This window comes from Oncorhynchus kisutch, linkage group LG27 (genome assembly GCF_002021735.2).
Source record: "Oncorhynchus kisutch isolate 150728-3 linkage group LG27, Okis_V2, whole genome shotgun sequence".
NCBI lineage: Eukaryota > Metazoa > Chordata > Actinopteri > Salmoniformes > Salmonidae > Oncorhynchus > Oncorhynchus kisutch.
In genome coordinates, this window is record NC_034200.2 from 13,865,661 (window position 1) to 13,885,785 (window position 20,125).

Sequence of the window (20,125 nt, forward strand, 5' to 3'; positions counted from 1 at the left end):
CACAATAAAAGTGATTGAGGAACAATTTTTTTCAATTAGAAATTAAGTATATCAGCTCGGGTTTTCTTCATGGAGACAAATATTTATGGGCAAAGAACCATATGGTATGAATGAGGTACATGGTTTGCCTCTACTGTACTCATAGATGCATTTTAGTCATATGAAAAAAGCAGTCACATGCGCTAAGTAACATTGTGCTTCCAGTTCTACGGCCTGACAAAAAGCCTTGAGTGTAAACACCATGTCGGAAAAGACGTGGAGCGTAGTGTGGAGTGGGACCTGTCCACCAGTCCCATCTCTGGCCATTCGCCTGGATGGAACATCTAAATATTTGGACACTTGATATGACTGAGTGCACCTGTTGGATACATTGAAGCGGATCTGCTCTAAGGCAATGTGTTTTTTATCTCTGTGTGGCACTTTGGAGAGTGGATATCCCAGCAGGCTAACCCTCTCTTTCTCTCCATTGTTGTTTGTTAAAATTAAGGACATCTGTTGTACTGTATATAAATATACAATTCCAGTAGGTGTTGGTCTGTGTGAGTGTTGTGTATTTAAATGACAGAGAGAAAGAGAGTGAGAGAGATGAGAGAGAGAGAACACTCGTACTTATATGCGCGACCATCCATATGCCAACTACTATGCAGATGCATCTACTTTCCACATGGTGTATTTTCAAGGCAAGCTATCACATCCACAACTAGCTTTACAGGTACCCTAGGCATGGGGAAGTGAGGAGAGGCAGTTGTGTGGTGCACCATGTCTTGCTGAGCATTTAACAGTGTTGAGCTATAGAGGGGGTGAGTGTTGAGCAGTGTTGAGCTATGGGGGGGGGGGGTGTTTATCAGTGTTGAGCTAGAGGGGGGGTGTTGAGCAGTGTCGAGCTACAGGGGAGTGAGTGTTGAGCAGTGTTGAGCTACAGGGTGGTGAGTGTTTAACAGTGTTGAGCTATGGGGGGGTGTTGAGCAGTGTTGCGCTATAGGGGGGTTGTTGAGCAGTGTTGAGCTACGGGGGAGTGAGTTTTGAGCAGTGTTGAGTTACAGGGGAGTGAGTGTTGAGCAGTGTTGCGTTACAGGGGGGTGAGTGTTGAGCAATGTTGAGCTATAGGGGGTGAGTGTTGAGCAGTGTTGAGCTATAGAGGGGTTGGGTGTTGAGCAGTGTTGAGCAGTGCTGAGCTATAGGTGGCTGAATGTTGAGCAGTGTTGAGCTATAGGGTGGTGAGTGTTTAGAAGTGTTGAGCTACAGGGAGTGGGTGGGAAGGGGAAGGCTGGAGGTGTTGCCACTAACAAGCCTCCCTCAGCTGGGTGGGTGTTCATTTCAATCTGCAGTCAGATGTCCTTAAATTTGACCCTCTGGTACAAGGTCACTTGCCAGGGTGGGGAGGGAGAGATTTTTTCCTTGTCTTTCCTCCTTCTCTTTTTTATACTTCCTTCTTGGGCAAAAGGCTGGCGTAATAGAAAACAGACACGAGTCAGAATGTGAGGCATTCACAGGAGAAAAAGTTCAGTTCCGTCCTCACTGTGTGGATAAGTCAGGAGAGGATAAACAGAAAAGGCTAAGTAGTCTAATTATACAGTGTTTGTTGTTTTTACTATGTGGGGGAGATTATGTTGTTGTTAGCTAGTGTGTCACAGCGTCAGATCAGGATGGACCCTCCATGCCATCGGCACGGACTTGGCACAGGATGGCTGTGAAAATGTGGACAAAGTTATGTCTGAACAGAGCGTGCAGTCCAACTTCTTCTCCAGGTGGGTTTTGTCCGTTCTCTCCCAAACCCTAGGATGCGTAGCTCTTTCCTCTGTCGTACTGTAGGTGTTGTCGACTGAACATTTTAAATGAGGTTACAATAGTTTGATGCAGAATTCAGGTGTAGATTGTTACATTTGAATTGTATGCCAAATGTAGCATGGTTTTTAAATCAACAGGGTAAAAGTATGGTGCAGAAATATGTATTGAGATGAGCCCAATGTGTCTCCTCAGGCACCAGTTTTATTTCAAAAAACAGACACATATTTTAGTCCCACTGTGTAAAGCTGGAAGGATATTATTTTGCAGCAGATAAAGAAAAGTAGTTCATCTTGACGTACACCCCTGACACCAGGTCATTTGTAATTCTTTATCATGTATATTCTCTCAGGCCGCTACGACCTAAACATTTGTTACATTTCTCAAATTGGTTGATCTCAGTTGGCCATATATGGTGGGGATAGAGAGAAAATGTTGAGTTATGGACTAATATTAAGAGAACCGTTATGATATCATCAATAAACGTGGTCCTATGTGGGTTGGGGGGGGGGATGGGTGGGTGGGGGGGGGATGGGTGGGTGGGTGGGTGTTTTTGTCTTTTTTCTTTCATCCTTACTGTTGTGTCTTGGCTGTGTTACCGTAAATAAATAAAGCATGTAATAAAAAATATATAAAATCCAGAGAAGAATTCCACGCAATTACAGCAAGGTGTTACTGCAACTTGTTTACACCAGGCTAATAAATAATTGTTCTATAAGATATAGAGATGCAGTTCTCATTATTGTTTTCTTGTTATACAGATTTGTACCGTTTGAAATATATTTGACATGTGTTCAAAATATTGGGTTAGATTATGTTTAATGATGAATAAAAGTGGTAAACTATAACTATACATTACTTATTCACATTAGGACACAGGTCAAAGGTCAAGATCATGAGGGCCAGTCAGGTGGGATCACCTTCAATGGGAGAACAAAGCTTATGTTGTAATACGGAATTGGAAAGATAGCCTACATAAAAACAATGCTTTTATTTTGTCATATCACACAGTCATTTTTTTCCCCTTCAGCTAAGTGCGGATACTGAAATCAATATTTACACGGTTGATTGATATTTAGAATAGGGTTGCAAAGCTTGTACTTCAATAACTTTAAAAATTTGTATTCATATATAGTTTTCATTTTTTATATCTGTGTCCATATTGTCCATGCGTTTCAAGTAGATAGACCATATGATTTAAGTGAATAAAGCCTTATTTTAAATGAACTGCAACTATTGACTTTTCTTCACAACTGCCACCAGTTTGATGCCAAAACATTGACAACAAATACATATTGACATAGTGAAATAAATATATATGAAGTATATTTCATGCTGAAAGCCTCATATTTAACACCAATGATATTCACTGACTGAGTTCATGGTTTACATTTAGGATAATGTTTTACAGATTTGTCATTCTATTATTTATTTTAAAACCCTCAAATTTAATTATTTCAAATATTGTACATGTGGGAAGGCCACACAGAGGGACACCTGTGATAATCTGAAGTACCCAAAAGGGTCTTGAGATAGACTACATAAAATCCTTCTAAAGTTTCCAGTAATATACCTCCCTTTGCAACCCTAATTAAGGGAATAAAAACAAAAACTGGTAGTAATGCCTACAATTAAAACTCATACATGCATATAGTAATTGCAATCATTAATACAACAGTCTCAAATCAGTTTGTTCTATCAGAATTTTTCCACCATTATCGTTAAAACATGTTGTTAACAGAAATGAAATATTTATATTTACTAATCCCCAAAGGGCATGAGCATGAAACATGTGTATTGCTTTCTTGCATTGGTAACCTCCGACATCTAGCATGGAATTAACATGTAGAGATCCTAAAATAAAACACGGCAATATCACACAGCGAAAGAGTAACGCTAACAAGTTACACAAACGTTTTCTCTTTTCCAGTTCCAGTTCAACCAACTGCATAAAATAATGTTGCAAACTACCCACACTGGATTGATGTACACAGCAGCCAATCACTTCCAAAGCATGCTCTCATGGGGCACCCTTCATTATAAAGCCTAGCCATAATCCTTACTGGGCTTCAGTTAAACAAACCTGCCTATCCTCAAGTTCTGGGCAGGGATGTATTGTAGTAAAATGTAAACTCAGTTTACCCACCTTTGTTCATTTTATGAACAGTTTACTAACTTATAATACTAGATACGTGTTTCACATGAGGGCTCACCCACCTTATATTGCCCACGGTAGCTGCCGTCTGTGGCCTGGCCATGTGGTGGTAGCTGCCGTCGGTGGCCTGGCCATGTGGTGCTAGCTGCCCCTCTCTCCCCGGTGTGAGACAGCAGCAGCACAGGGTCTGGTGGGTCTGGAGGGCAGGCCTCGTGGCCTCGTGGTAGCTAGGCAGACGAACAAGCCTCTCCTGTTCACTGTTTTCACTCAGATGGCAGCTAGCGGAGACAGGGCTGCTATACAGTCATGATACTATCAACTCACAAAGCAGGCAGTCAGTCTGCTCTGTGTGTGAGGGGAGTAGGGACACTAGTGGGAGAACATCCTGGGAGAAGCATAGATGGCCTACTTCTCTTCCTTTAAAATCAATCTGAGAGTCCCAGTTCAACATTCAGGGGAACCTACAGTATAGGGATTTTCTCTCCGAATAAGAGTATAGCACACAGAGACACCTCCACATCTGCGTTCTCTCTCTCCTCCCCCATATGCCTCCTATCTTGATATAACCCAGGTGTGTCACTCACTACCTTCCTTTAGCTTGGAGAGAATTCATCTAAATATCCCTTCATTCAGTCATCGAGAAGCTGCATCATTAATCATTAAACAGTATGAGAATAGTAGAAGCTTTTGAGTAATCTATACACAAGGTCATGTACATATCCTCTCACTATTTATGCATATGCGTTACTTGTCTAAGGTAACGCTCCCAATACTTTTAATGCATTTTTCCACAAAAAGGTGGGTAAACTGTTGCGCAAAGCAAAAAAGTTGGGAACAAAACTGTGTTTACTTGCATTTACACCAATATACCACTGTGTGTGATACAGTATGTCAGCAGTTTTTTTCAAGTCTTTTGCCAAATTGAATTGACTATTAGAATTATTTAAAAAATAATGCACTCCAATAGTTTTATTTGTGTTTTATAATTATAATGTTTAAGAAAAAAAGATTCAAAAAATGCTAATTTAGAACCACATTTTTTTGCACATGGAAGCGAGTGAGAACAATCTGTTTATTAATTTCAAATAGGTCCCAGGGATTATGTTCATAGTTGTTGCTTTTAATTAACATTATTATGTTGTGTTGCATTGTCATTATGTACTATTATAGCAAAAGTTGTGTGCAAATATATTATTTAAATCTATTTTGCCTACATGTTGGGATTAGAGTGGAATTGTTCATCTCAAATAAATATTTTAATGTTTGCAAAAAGTTCACAAACATCTTTTATAGGAATATGAGGATCATAACACAATTGCTCTGTATCATGTAATTTTGTAAATTAAAAGAAAGCAAAAAGGTTTAATCAACTGATTTAGGTAAATCTGCAGTAACAAGTTGACTTTGAAAAAGGTAAAAGAAGAGACTTGACTTCTAGGATCTGGTCGAAGTAAAAGTTTTAAAGTAACTGAGTATTTCCAATATGAGTGAACAAGTTTTCATTCCAAAAAACATGGAATTCGGTATGTTAAAAAGCAGCTTTTCTGTGTTGTAATGGTGTGGGCATACCCCAACAACAGAATGTTGAGGGAGACTGGGCATACACTTGTCATTAAAAATATTCATTCAAGTAGACTGCTGATTGGACAGCACAGCCAATGAGCCAACATGAGATCATGCTATTTGAGGAAATAGCAACATTTTTTAAATGGTCTGTTTGAGGTGTGTTTTTTTAAGTGTATTTTTCTCCAATTAATGCTTTGGCCACAAATACGAGAATAGGACGAGTAGGCAACATTATTTGGGAATGAGTTAACAGAATATTAACTTTTAAAAGTGAGATTTTCACTGGACAGTTACCTTTAATACGGAGGTTAGGAGTACAGGTGGTCATGTGAAAATGCAAAGACAAAAACCCTCTGGTTTGGGTTGTCCTCCGTCATCAATATATCAAATCAAATTCATTTATATAGCCCTTCGTACATCAGCTGATATCTCAAAGTGCTGTACAGAAACCCAGCCTAAAACCCCAAACAGGGGGGGTTGTGTGAGTACATGTAGGTGGTACCAGTGTTTTGAGTATTTGAGTAAACTAATAGAGATGGTGTATAGGCCAGATTGTCTTGATTGTGGTGTTGGGATAACTATAGACAGTGTGTATATATCATTCTTATATCATTGATCTTGGCTTCATAGTACAGTTTCTTCTTCTTTTTGTTGAGTTTAGTCACATCATTTCTCAATTTGCAGTAAGTCAGCCAGTCAGATATGCAGCCAGACTTATTACCTACTCCTTTTGCCCCATCTCTTTCAACCATACAGTTTTTCAATTCCTCATCAATCCATGAAGCAAGGATCTGACCCTTTTTTATGCTTTATGTGTTTGCCTAAAATGACATACCAAAATCTAACTTCCTGTAGCAAGGATATGCGTATTCTTGACACCATTTGAAAGGAAACACTTTTAAGTTTGTGGAAATGTGAAATTAATGTAGGAGATAGGATAGGATATAACACACTAGATCTGGTAAAAGATAAAAGAGAAAGACCATACTTTCAGATAGGAGTCTGGGTGTCATTTAGATTTTGGCCACCAGAAGGCAGCGGTGTGTGTACAAAGTTTAAGACTGATGCAGTGGAGAATTACATTACTTCCAAATATTTTGTATCAAGTCTGCCAGAGGTTTGACCAAATGTGCCGAATTGGCCAATTGATACATTTCAAGTACATAACTATAGAGAACATACACAAATGCTATGGTAATTACAAAATGTAATCTTACACACTCCCAGGAATGTCATACTGGATGGACCATTAGCTTATACACTAACTTTCACACATCTAGATGTCTGGGCGGAGTGGGAGTGGAGCCAGAGACAGCAGTGGGGTCAAACTGTAGACCCCAAATCCTACATTTGAACATAAAAAGGGATTTAATCAAACAAAACTATGCTTCATTTTATCTCTGGGACCCTCAGGATGACAAATCAGAGCAAGGTTACTGAATGTAAGTATGTCATTTACCTTCAGAGGTTAATGTATCACACCAGTTGCCGTGATATATATATATTTTTTGTGCACTCCCCTCAAACAATAACATGGTCTTTTTATAGATACTGCTAATTGGACACTGCAGTTAGATTAACAAGAATATAAGCTTTCTGCACATGTTTATGTCCCGGAAGGTTGGCTGTTGTATACAACTTCATTCTAGTCACATTGGCGCACATTAGCAACAACAATCCTGGTTTAGGGACACGGATCCTGTCGAGGTCAACAGTTCTAAGAGTCAGTTTCTTAACAGGTGCATGTTTTTCAATAAGTAGCAATTTCATAAATTCATCAAGTACAGTGGCTGGATCCTCCTTTTTAATCACATCATACCCACACATAGTTTTTACATCATCCACATAAGAGTCACAGTAAAATCTTCTCCGTGATCTCTTAAAAACTATTTTAGGCTCATCTTTCAAAACTTTGGCTTTCCTGGATATAGCCCTAATATTAAGATCACTGCATCCAATGGGTACGGATACAGCTTTAGAACAAAGTTCTACAGTATTAGTAAAAATGTGATTGATACATCTGGATGAGCTTGTTCCTGTAGTGTTTGGAAACACCTTGGTATGTTGATTAATAACCTGAACCAGATTACAGGCACAGGTTACAGTGAGAAGCTTGCTCTTGAGTGGACAGCTTGATGAAAACCAGTCAATATACAGGTCCCCAAGAAAGTAGACCTCTGTTTACATCACATACACAATCAAGCATTTCACACATATTATTTACATACTGACTGTTTGCATTTGGTAGCCTATAGCAACAACCCAAAAGAAAAGGTTTAGATGTGCCAAGTGAACCTGCAACCACAACACTTCAAAACACAAGATCTTCTCTAAGCATTTCAGGGATATGGCTTTGAATATATACAGAAAAACCTCCCACATAAGCATTTCTGTCTCTTCTATAGATGTTATATCCTTGTATTGCTACTGATGTATCATCAAATTAATTATCTAAGTGAGTCTCAGAAATGGCTAATATAAGAATGTTATCTGATGTTAGCAAGTTATTGATTTCATGAACCACCTTAGGGCTAGCTGTCCCACTAGCCCTAAACAGTTTTTATGTTTGATCCAAGTTAAACAATTTAAAGGCAATGCTACTAAATACTAAGAGTGTATGTAATTTTCTGAGCCACTGGGAATGTGATGTACGAAATAAAATCTGAAATAAATCATTCTCTCTCTACTATTATTCTGACATTTCACATTCTTAAAATAAAGTGGTGACCCTAACTGACCTAAGATAGGGACTTCTTACTAGGATTAAATGTCAGGAATTGTGAAAAACTGAGTTTAAATGTATTTGGCTAAGGTGTATGTAAACTTCCAACTTCAACTGTATGTGTATGTGACCAATAAAATTTGATTTGGTGTTGTGTATGAGCTGTGACTAGTTCTGTTGATGTTGTGTATGAGCTGTGACTAGTTCTGTTGATGTTGTGTATGAGTTGTGTCTAGTTCTGTTAGTTCTTGTCTCTCTTTTATTCAACTAAACCCTTAATTATACTTTTTATGTGTTTCCAGATTCTAGTTGAAAAGCCTCTATGACCACCATGAGCTGGAGCTTTCTCACGCGTCTTCTGGAAGAGATCCACAACCATTCCACCTTTGTAGGGAAAGTGTGGCTCACGGTGCTCATCATATTCCGCATTGTGCTGACCGCCGTGGGGGGCGAGTCCATCTACTCTGACGAGCAGACCAAGTTCACCTGTAACACCAAGCAGCCCGGTTGTGACAACGTGTGCTACGATGCCTTTGCCCCACTCTCACATGTCCGCTTCTGGGTTTTCCAGATCATCATGATCTCCACCCCCTCAGTAATGTACCTGGGCTACGCCATCCACAAAATAGCCCGCACCTCCGAGTTGGAGCGCCGGAAGTTCCACCGCCGGAAGAAGCTCATTCATGCTCAAAGGTGGACGGATAGCCACCCGCTTGAGGAGGTGCGGGAGGAGGATGAGGACAACGATGCAGAGCCTATGATCTACCAGGAGGAGGTGGTGGAAGCCCAAGAAGTCAAGCCTGAGCCGGCCAAGCCGCAGAAACATGATGGCCGCCGGCGGATCATGCAAGAGGGCCTGATGAGAATCTATGTCCTTCAGCTACTGTCCCGGGCCGTGTTTGAGATCGGCTTCCTGGCGGGCCAGTATCTTCTCTACGGCTTCCGTGTTAATTCATCATATGTGTGCAATAAGTTGCCCTGTCCCCACAATGTAGACTGCTTTATATCTCGGCCGACGGAGAAGACCATCTTCCTGCTCATCATGTATGTCGTCAGCTGCCTCTGCCTGCTCCTCAACGTGTGTGAGATGTTCCACTTGAGCATTGGAACATTCCGAGACACTCTCCGCAAGAGGAGGAATCAGGAGGGTCGACGGCCCTCGTACAGCTACCCGTACTCCCATAACATCCCCGCCTCTCCCCCCGGGTACAACATGGTCATGAAGTCAGACAGGCCCAACCGGATTATCCCCAACAGTCTAATTATGCACCATGAGCAGAACATGGCCAACGATGTCCAGGAACATAACCAAGAGTGCACCAGTCCAGATGACAACATCCCCTCGGACCTAGCCAGCCTGCACCGCCACCTACGGGTGGCCCAGGAGCAGCTCGAAATGGCCTTCCAGACCTACAACACCAACAAGAACCAGCCCACCTCGAGGACAAGTAGTCCTGGAAGCACCTTGGCAGAGCAAATCAGGGTCAACACAACCCAGGAGAAACAAGGAGCCAGGCCGAAATCAGCCACTACAGAGAAAGCTGGGACCGTTGTAAAAAATGGAAAGAGTTCTGTATGGATTTAGGAATTATTAACTTCACGTGGTACAGTAATCTTAGTGAAAAGTAATTTTCAATCTCCAGGTCCATATACTGTGGATAATGGAAGATGTGAAATGAGACAAGATAGGCAAAAAAGGAAAAACAAACATGAAGATATCACTAAATACAGTAGTAGTGTATCCTATTATTAGGGTGTCTGTTTGTGCTTTAAATAACATAGCTTGAACATAGTTAATATATGCATATGTTGCTTATTCAAACTTTTCTTATTTTAGCTACTTACGAATATAGGGAGATATAAAATGAACCATGATGGCAATACATTTAGAATTATTTTTACTGGGATTATTAATTTAACCTTGCTTTTGAACTGGATTAATTTGACAGAATACAGTGAATTTGTCTTTAAAACTATAACAATATGCAAGTGTGTCTTTTTTCAATTGTGGTCTAGTTAAAAGCAATACCGTGGTAAGCACATTTTAATGGCACTACGATTGAATCCTGATGATGTTTAAGAAAAGGACGGTGAACCAAATGTGAAAAGTAATCTAGAAATTCCTAACTGTTCAGATTTGCACTTGGAACCTTTTAACTAATTTAGAGTTGTATTAAGACATTTAGAAAAATATGCATTAATAATTTATTTCAGGAAGAAATGCTGGATATGTATGGGTTATGTTGAAATATAAGATGTGAAATCTTATAGGACATATGGTGTTTCATCAGCAGAGGTTTGAGCAACACTGTTCTCCATAGAGTAAGATTTTATTTCACTCTAGTTTTCAAAGCGTTGTTGTTGTAAGATTACATTTTTATTTAGCATTCTGCAGTGACAGAAAAAGGTAAGTAGGTTGTTGTTTTGAACATTTAAACGACCAATTTTTGATCATTTCTGCTGTTTTTGTGGGGCAGATAATGAATGAATTGACTTTGCTACATTTTAACACATCGTACATATACAGTACAATGCACATTAGTAGAAGATGTACACTGAGTGAACAAGACATAAGGACACTTGCCTAATATTGAGTTGCACCCATTTGCTAAATGACTAAAATGTATAAATGTAAATGTGTCGAAAGTGTTTCACAGGGATGCTGGCCCATGTTGACCCCTATGCTTCCCACAGTCATGTCAAGTTGGTCTTTGGGTGGTGGACCATTCTTTATACACACAGGAAACTGTTGAGCATGAAAAATCCAGCAGCATTGCAGTTCTTGCCACAAACCGATGCGCCTGGCCCCTACTACAGCACCCCATTCGAAGGCACTTAAATCTTTTGTCTGAGACACATACACAATAATGTCGCAATTGTCTCAAGACTTAAAAATCCTTCTCCTCCCCTTCATCTACAGTGGCTTGCGAAAGTATTCACCCCATGGCATTTTCCTATTTTGTTGCCTTACAATCTGGAATGAAAATTGATTTTATGGGGGTTTATATCATTTGATTTACACAACAGGCCTACCACTTTGAAGATGCAAAATATGTTTTATTGTGAAACAAACAAGAAATAAGACAAAAAAAACTGAACTTGAGCGTGCATAACTATTCACCCCCCCCCCCCCCCAAAGTCAATACTTTGTAGAGCCACCTTTTGCAGCAATTACAGATGCAAGTCTCTTGGGCTATGTCTCTATAAGCTTGGCACATCTAGCCACTGGGATTTTTTCCCATTCTTCAAGGCAAAACTATGCAAGCTCCTTCAAGTTGGATGGGTTCCGCTGGTATACAGCAATCTTTAAGTCATACCACAGATTCTCAATTGGATTGAGGTCTGGGTGTTGACTAGGCCATTCCAAGACATTTTAAATACAGTGCCTTGCGAAAGTATTCGGCCCCCTTGAACCTTGCGACCTTTTGCCACATTTCAGGCTTCAAACATAAAGATATAAAACTGTATTTTTTTGTGAAGAATCAACAACAAGTGGGACACAATCATGAAGTGGAACGACATTTATTGGATATTTCAAACTTTTTTAACAAATCAAAAACTGAAAAATTGGGCGTGCAAAATTATTCAGCCCCCTTAAGTTAATACTTTGTAGCGCCACCTTTTGCTGCGATTACAGCTGTAAGTCGCTTGGGGTATGTCTCTATCATTTTTGCACATCTAGAGACTGACATTTTTTCCCATTCCTCCTTGCAAAACAGCTCGAGCTCAGTGAGATTGGATGGAGAGCATTTGTGAACAGCAGTTTTCAGTTCTTTCCACAGATTCTCGATTGGATTCAGGTCTGGACTTTGACTTGGCCATTCTAGCACCTGGATATGTTTATTTTTGAACCATTCCATTGTAGATTTTGCTTTATGTTTTGGATCATTGTCTTGTTGGAAGACAAATCTCCGTCCCAGTCTCAGGTCTTTTGCAGACTCCATCAGGTTTTCTTCCAGAATGGTCCTGTATTTGGCTCCATCCATCTTCCCATCAATTTTAACCATCTTCCCTGTCCCTGCTGAAGAAAAGCAGGCCCAAACCATGATGCTGCCACCACCATGTTTGACAGTGGGGATGGTGTGTTCAGGGTGATGAGCTGTGTTGCTTTTACGCCAAACATAACGTTTTGCATTGTTGCCAAAAAGTTCAATTTTGGTTTCATCTGACCAGAGCACCTTCTTCCACATGTTTGGTGTGTCTCCCAGGTGGCTTGTGGCAAACTTTAAACAACACTTTTTATGGATATCTTTAAGAAATGGCTTTCTTCTTGCCACTCTTCCATAAAGGCCAGATTTGTGCGATATACGACTGATTGTTGTCCTATGGACAGAGTCTCCCACCTCAGCTGTAGATCTCTGCAGTTCATCCAGAGTGATCATGGGCCTCTTGGCTGTATCTCTGATCAGTCTTCTCCTTGTATGAGCTGAAAGTTTAGAGGGACGGCCAGGTCTTGGTAGATTTGCAGTGGTCTGATACTCCTTCCATTTCAATATTATCGCTTGCACAGTGCTCCTTGGGATGTTTAGAGCTTGGGAAATCTTTTTGTATCCAAATCCGGCTTTAAACTTCTTCACAACAGTATCTCGGACCTGCCTGGTGTGTTCCTTGTTCTTCATGATGCTCTCTGCGCTTTTAACGGACCTCTGAGACTATCACAGTGCAGGTGCATTTATACTTGAGACTTGATTACACACAGGTGGATTGTATTTATCATCATTAGTCATTTAGGTCAACATTGGATCATTCAGAGATCCTCACTGAACTTCTGGAGAGAGTTTGCTGCACTGAAAGTAAAGGGGCTGAATAATTTTGCACGCCCAATTTTTCAGTTTTTATTTGTTAAAAAAGTTTGAAATATCCAATAAATGTCGTTCCACTTCATGATTGTGTCCCACTTGTTGTTGATTCTTCACAAAAAAATACAGTTTTATATCTTTATGTTTGAAGCCTGAAATGTGGCAAAAGGTCGCAAAGTTCAAGGGGGCCGAATACTTTCGCAAGGCACTGTATTTCCCTTAAACCACTCAAGTGTTGCTTTAGCAGAATGCCTTAGGGTCATTGTCCTGCTGGAAAGTGAACCTCCGTCCAAATGTCAAATCTCTGGAAGACTGAAACATGTTTCCCTCAATTCTGACCAGTTTCCCAGTCCCTGCCGATGAAAAACATTCCCACAGGGATGGTATTCTCGGGGTGATGAGAGGTGTTGGGTTTGTGCCAGACATAGCGTTTTTATTGATGCCCAAAAAGCTCACATTTAGTCTCATCTGACCAGAGTACCTTTTTCCATATGTTTGGGGAGTCTCCCACATGCCTTTTGGCAAACACCAAATGCGTTTGCTTATTTTTCTCTTTAAGCAATTACTTTTTTCTGGACACTCTTCTGTAAAGCTCTGTGGAGTGTATGGTTTAAAGTGGTCCTATGAACAGATACTCCAATCTCTGCTGTGGTGCTTTGCAGCTCCTTCGGGGTTTTATTTAGTCTCTTTGTTGCCTCTCTGATTAATGCCCTCCTTGCCTGGTCTGTGAGTTTTGGTGGGCAGCCCTCTCTTGTTGCTGTGGTGCCATATTCCTTCAATTTTTAAATATATGCTGAGATCATGTGACAGATCATGTGACACTTATATTGCACACAGGTGGACTTTATTTAAGTAATTATGTGACTTCTGAAGGTAATTGGTTGCACCAGATCTTATTTAGGGGCTTCATAGCAAAGGGGGTGAATACATATGCACATACCACTTTTCCATTTAAATTTGTATTTTTAGAAACAAGCAATTTTTTTCACTTCACCAATTTGGACTATTTGTGTATGTCAATTACATGAAATCCAAATAAAAATCCAGTTAAATTACAGGTTGCAATGCAACAAAATAGGAAATACGCCAAAGGGGATGAATACTTTTGCAAGGCAGTGTACACTGATTGAAGTGGATTTAACAAGTGACATCAATAAGGGATCATATCTTTCCCCTGGTTTCACCTGATCAGCCTATGTCATGGAAAGAGCAGGTGTCCTTAATGTTTTGTACACTCAGTGTATATCCTCATAAGTTTAAGTTGACATGTTTTCTTATATTTAGGAATCTGTCTTGAAAAAGGAAAGCATTTTATTAGTTTTTTACCACCCTTTTCTCCCCAATTTCATTATTGTATATATATTTTATTTTTAACCCACCTTCGGAGGACACATATTTTTCTATTTTTACAACTTTTCTGCTACATATACATACATTTTACATACACATTTTGCATATACATTTTACATACATGGTACTTTTATATAAAGCAATCACATATCAATAATACATTACCAAACATACATGATTTAATCCCACCCCTCAGCCACTCTCAGCCCATTTCACCTATCACAATAGAACCCTCTTGTTTAGTTTCATTGCTGCAACTCCCCAACGGGCTTGGGAGAGGCAAAGGTCAACTGATGCGTCCTCCGAAACATGACCTGCCAAGCCGCGCCTCAACACTTACTCACTTAACCCGGAAGCCAGCTGCATCAATGTGTCAGAGGAAACACTTTTAAACTGACAACAGAAGTGAGTCTGCAAGCGCCTGGCCCGCCGAAAGGAGTCGCTAGAGCGCGATGAGTCAAGTTAAGTCCCACTTTTATGGTCTTAAGTTTCATCAGCTGTGTTGTACTATATGATATAAAACACAGGATATTCTGAATTTTGACTGCACTGGGCCTTTAAAACTTTCAGAAGGCAGGTTTCCATTTACCCAGATTTATTAGACAAAAGCAATGTTGCAACAACAACACATTGCGACACATTTAATGGAAACGGCAGCCATGGGAGAAATGTTTGAAAGATCGACAACATTTTTATCTGTTCGACAAGAGTGAATTTTTAAATGGGTGTCATGACTCTCTTATCATAAGAGTAGGGGTGTTAACCAGCCATAAAATGATGCAATATATGTCACAACAGGCATAAATATATTGGTCATGACAGTGTTATGACCATATTACGCCAGGTTATACGCTGTTATGACATATTATGACATGGTTATGACCGTGTCATAATGTGTTATGACACTGTCTGTTAAGTAAAGTGTTACCCAAGTATCACCATCCAGTTTTTTTTCTACAAGATTGCAATTTCTACCATTGCAACGACTGTGGCGATACGTTGGCAAATCAGAATGATTAGAAATGGCAGATATTAGTCAATTCTTGCATACTATCCATGCTGGGTTTTGCAGGCTACCTGAGACATGAAACAGATAAATGGAAGGGCATACAGGCAATTTATTAATGCACAATTTGCCTAAATGGATCATGGAAACACTTCAACCATTTAATTTGTGTTTGATACTCGGTCAAGGGTACTCAACTCTTACCCTACGAGGTCCGGAGCCTGCTGGTTTTCAGACAGTTGTTGCATTTATTTTCGATGCAAACGTTTTAAATGTCGACCCCAAAAAATCTCTGGCCAAGTTGATGGAAACATAGCTAGTGTAAATTAATGAAGTTGTTTTCTGCGTTGTTTCTTGTAGATACATAATTCTGCCTTTAGCATTATGAGACTCCAAAGTGCCTCAAATGGTTAAGATTGTTCCTGTGTTTTATTTACAAAATAATAATAAACCTAGATGAAAATGCTTGGTGTGTCTCTAATTATATGTCATTGCATAGAAATAACCACACACACACACACACACACGCTATAAGTACGGAGTACAGAATAACATGACGTCCAATAACTGCAATCACATTTTTCGCTTACTTGACCAATTTAAGTAGGTATCATAATTGCAAAAGGGTTTTCTAATGATCAACTTAGCTAACACAATGTGCCATTGGAACACAGGAGTGATGGTTGCTGATAATGGGCCTCTGTACGCCTATGTAGCCGTTTCCAGCTACAATAGTAATTTACAACATTAACAATGTCTACACTGTATTTCCTTTTCTTTCAAAAACAAGGACATTTCTAAGTAACCACAAACTTTTGAACGGTAGTGTACAGATAAGATTACATGGGAATGCACTCAACTAATGCCTTTTTATTACATGCTGTTACTGACATGTTTACACCAGAACCTCATTTATGGGCGTAGCTTGCTTATCTAGCCATTGAATTACACACTAAAGTTAGTGTGCAGCAGTGGAGGCTCCTCAGAGGAGGAAGGGGAGGACCATCCTCTTCAGTGAAATTTCATAAAAATAAAATAGTGAAACATTTAAAAAGTTTAGATTAAACTATACTTAATATGTTCATATGTCACCAAATAATTGGTTAAAATATACCTGTTTTGCAATGAAGGTTTACATTAACTTCAACAGCACTGTCGAGGCTAGCACCATGGTGTAGCCGGAGGACGTGGTGTAGCCGGAGGTCAGCTAGCTTCCGTTCTCCTCTGGCTACATTGGCTTCAATACAAAACCTAGGAGGCTGGTAGGCTGAAGGACGTCCTCCAACCAGTCAAAGCTTTTGCAGTATGAATTGACAAGTTGCCTGTCATGTCTTTGGCATCATTAAAGTGAAGACTGTTATTTTATCAAATCAATTCTCTGTAATTATAATTACGCTTATTATGTGATTAAACTAATCATGTAAATGTAATTGACAAGGAAGTCGGGGCACCAAGGAAAATCTTCAGATTACAAAGTTATTATTTTCCTTCAGATATTTTAATATTTGATCAATTGGTCTTCTAAGTAATGAATTATTCTTTATCTCACATTAGTCTCATTCCAAACGTCGTAAATTGTTGGTTATCTGCACGAACCCAGGCTTCACTATGAATCATCCATACATCAATTGTCATAATCATTTATTTACTAACTAACTAAATAATCACAGAAATGCATAAACAAACTAAAAAAAGTAGATATGGTTATAAGGAAATGATAGGGGATGTTCCCTAGTGGTGTAACGGCGTTCTTCGTTTGTTGAAAGAGAGTCGGACCGAAATGCAGCGTGGTGGTTACTCATGATCTTTAATGAAGGAAAAGTGACGATACATGAAATAACTTAATAAATACGAAAACAACAAACGGAACGTGAAACCTAATACAGCCTATCTGGTGAACACTACACAGAGACAGGAACAATCACCCACGAAATACAAAGTGAAACTCAGGCTACCTAAATACGGTTCCCAATCAGAGACAACAAGAAACACCTGACTGATCGAGAACCGCCTCAGGCAGCCCAAACCTAACTAGACACACCCCTAATCATAGCAATCCCAATCCTATAAAACCCCAATGCGAAACACAACACGTAAACCCATGTCACACCCTGGCCTGACCAAAATATATAACGAAAACACAAAAACCTAAGACCAAGGCGTGACAGAACCCCCCCCCCAAGGTGCGGACTCCCGGACGCACCTCAAAACCATAGGGAGGGTCCGGGTGGGCGTCTGTCATTGGTGGCGGCTCCGGCTCGGGACGTGGACCCCACTTCATTAATGTCCTAGTTCCTCCCCTTCGCGTCCTGGGATAATCCACCCTCGCCGCCGACCATGGCCTAATAGTCCTCACCCAGAACCCCACAGAACTAAGGAGCAGCTCGTGACTGAGGGGCATCTCGGGACTGAGGGACAGCTCGGGACTGAGGGGCAGCTCGGGACTGAGGGGCAGCTCGGGACTGAGGGGCAGCTCGGGACTGAGGGGCAGCTCGGGACTGAGGGGCAGCTCGGGACTGAGGGGCAGCTCTGGACTGAGGGGAGCCCGGAACTGAGGGGCAGCCCGGAACTGAGGGGCAGCCCGGAACTGAGGGGCAGCCCGGAACTGAGGGGAAGCCCAGTACTGAGAGGAAGCCCAGTACTGAGAGGAAGCCCAGTACTGAGAGGAAGCCCAGTACTGAGATGAAGCTCAGGTAGGTAGTAGGCTCCGGTAGATCCTGGCTGGCTGGCGGATCTGGAAGATTCAGGTTGACTAGCAGATCTGGAAGATTCTGGTTGACTGGCGGATCTAGCTGCTCCATGCAGACTGACAGCTCTGACTGCTCCATGCAGGCTGACAGCTCCTTGCAGACTGACAGCTCCTTGCAGACTGACAGCTCCCTGCAGACTGGCAGCTCCTTGCAGACTGACAGCTCTGACTGCTCCATGCAGGCTGACAGCTCCTTGCAGACTGGCAGCTCCTTGCAGACTGGCAGCTCCTTGCAGACTGGCAGCTCCTTGCAGACTGGCAGCTCCTTGCAGACTGACAGCTCTGGCTGCTTCATGCAGACTGACAGCTCCTTACAGACTGGCAGCTCCTTGCAGACTGACAGCTCCTTGCAGACTGACAGCTCCTTGCAGACTGACAGTTCCCTGCAGACTGGCAGCTCCTTGCAGGCTGACAGCTCCTTGCAGACTGGCAGCTCCTTGCAGACTGGCAGCTCCTTGCAGACTGGCAGCTCCTTGCAGACTGACAGTTCCCTGCAGACTGGCAGCTCAGGCTGCTTCAAACAGGCAGGAGGCTCCGGCAGCGCTGTAGAGAAGGAAGGCTCTGATAGCGCTGAACAGGCGGGAGACTCCGACAGCGCAGGAGAGGAGGAAAACGCTGGCTGCGCTGAACAGGCGGGAGACTCCGACAGCGCAGGCGAGGCGAGGCGCACTGTAGGCCTGATGCGTGGTGCGGGCACTGGTGATACTGGAGCGAGGACACGCACAGGAAGCCTGGTGCGGGGAGCTGCTACCGGAGGACTGGTGAGGTGGCTCTGGATAGACCGGACCATGCAGGCGCACTGGAGCTCTGGAGCACCGAGCCTGCCCAAGCTTACCTGGCTCGATGCCCACTCTAGTACGGCCAATACGAAGGGCTAGTATGAACCGTACCGGGCTATGCACCCGCACTGGAGACACCGTGCGCTCACTAGCATAACACGGTGCCTGCCCGGTCTCTTTAGCCCACCGGAAAGCACAGGGAGTTTGCGCAGGTCTCCTACCTGGCATAGCCATACTCCCTGTAAGCCCCCCCCCAATAATTTTTTGGGGTTGTTTCTCGGGCTTCCTTGCCAACCGTGTTCCCTCGTATCGCCGGCTCCTATCTCCTGCTGCCTCTGCTTCCTCCTTGGGGCGGCGATATTCACCAGGCTGAGCCCAGGGTCCTCTTCCTTATAATATCATCTCCCAAGACCAGAAGTCCTTATATCGCTGCTCCTCATGCTTAACAGGGAGAGTTGGCTCAGGTCTGACTCCTGACTCTGCCACTCTCTCCCTGAGCCCCCCCCCAATACATTTTTTGGGGTGACTTTCGGGTTTCGCTCTGCGCCGCCGTGTTTTCCTTTTCGACTCCATTCGCCTATAGCCTTCTTCGCACTGCTCAAGCGAATTCCATGCGGGCTCCTGCACTCTCTCTGGGTCGGCCGCCCACCTGTCGATTTCTTCCCACGTCATATACTCCATGCAATTGCTGTCCATAACGTCCTCCCCTGTCCATTCCTCCTTTCGCTTTTCCTGCGGTCGCTGCCTGTTTCCACGCTGCTTGGTCCGTGTGTGGTGGGTGATTCTGTAACGGCGTTCTTCGTTTGTTGAAAGAGAGTCGGACCGAAATGCAGCGTGGTGGTTACTCATGATCTTTAATGAAGGAAAAGTGACGATACATGAAATAACTTAATAAACACGAAAACAACAAATGGAACGTGAAACCTAATACAACCTATCTGGTGAACACTGCACAGAGACAGGAACAATCACCCACGAAATACAAAGTGAAACTCAGGCTACCTAAATACGGTTCCCAATCAGAGACAACAAGAAACACCTGACTGATCGAGAACCGCCTCAGGCAGCCCAAACCTAACTAGACACACCCCTAATCATAGCAATCCCAATCCTATAAAACCCCAATGCGAAACACAACACGTAAACACATGTCACACCCTGGCCTGACCAAAATATATAACGAAAACACAAAAACCTAAGACCAAGGCGTGACA

At 42.0% G+C, this 20,125-nt stretch overlaps 1 protein-coding gene across 1 annotated transcript; it reads left to right on the top strand.

The window, feature by feature from the left end:
- Nucleotides 1–989: 989 nt before the first annotated feature.
- On the top strand, nucleotides 990–11,315 carry LOC109872184 (gap junction gamma-1 protein). The gene is made up of 2 exons (XM_020463323.2): nucleotides 990–1,748; nucleotides 8,531–11,315. Exon 2 carries the CDS (start codon nucleotides 8,551–8,553, stop codon nucleotides 9,811–9,813), a length of 1,263 nt encoding a protein of 420 aa, XP_020318912.1. The 5' UTR covers nucleotides 990–1,748; nucleotides 8,531–8,550; the 3' UTR covers nucleotides 9,814–11,315.
- The last annotated feature ends 8,810 nt before the right edge of the window (nucleotides 11,316–20,125 follow it).

Excerpts from the sequence above, each read along its gene's own strand:
- LOC109872184 (XM_020463323.2), top strand. The coding sequence starts at position 8,551 with ATGACCACCATGAGCTGGAGCTTTCTCACGCGTCTTCTGGAAGAGATC.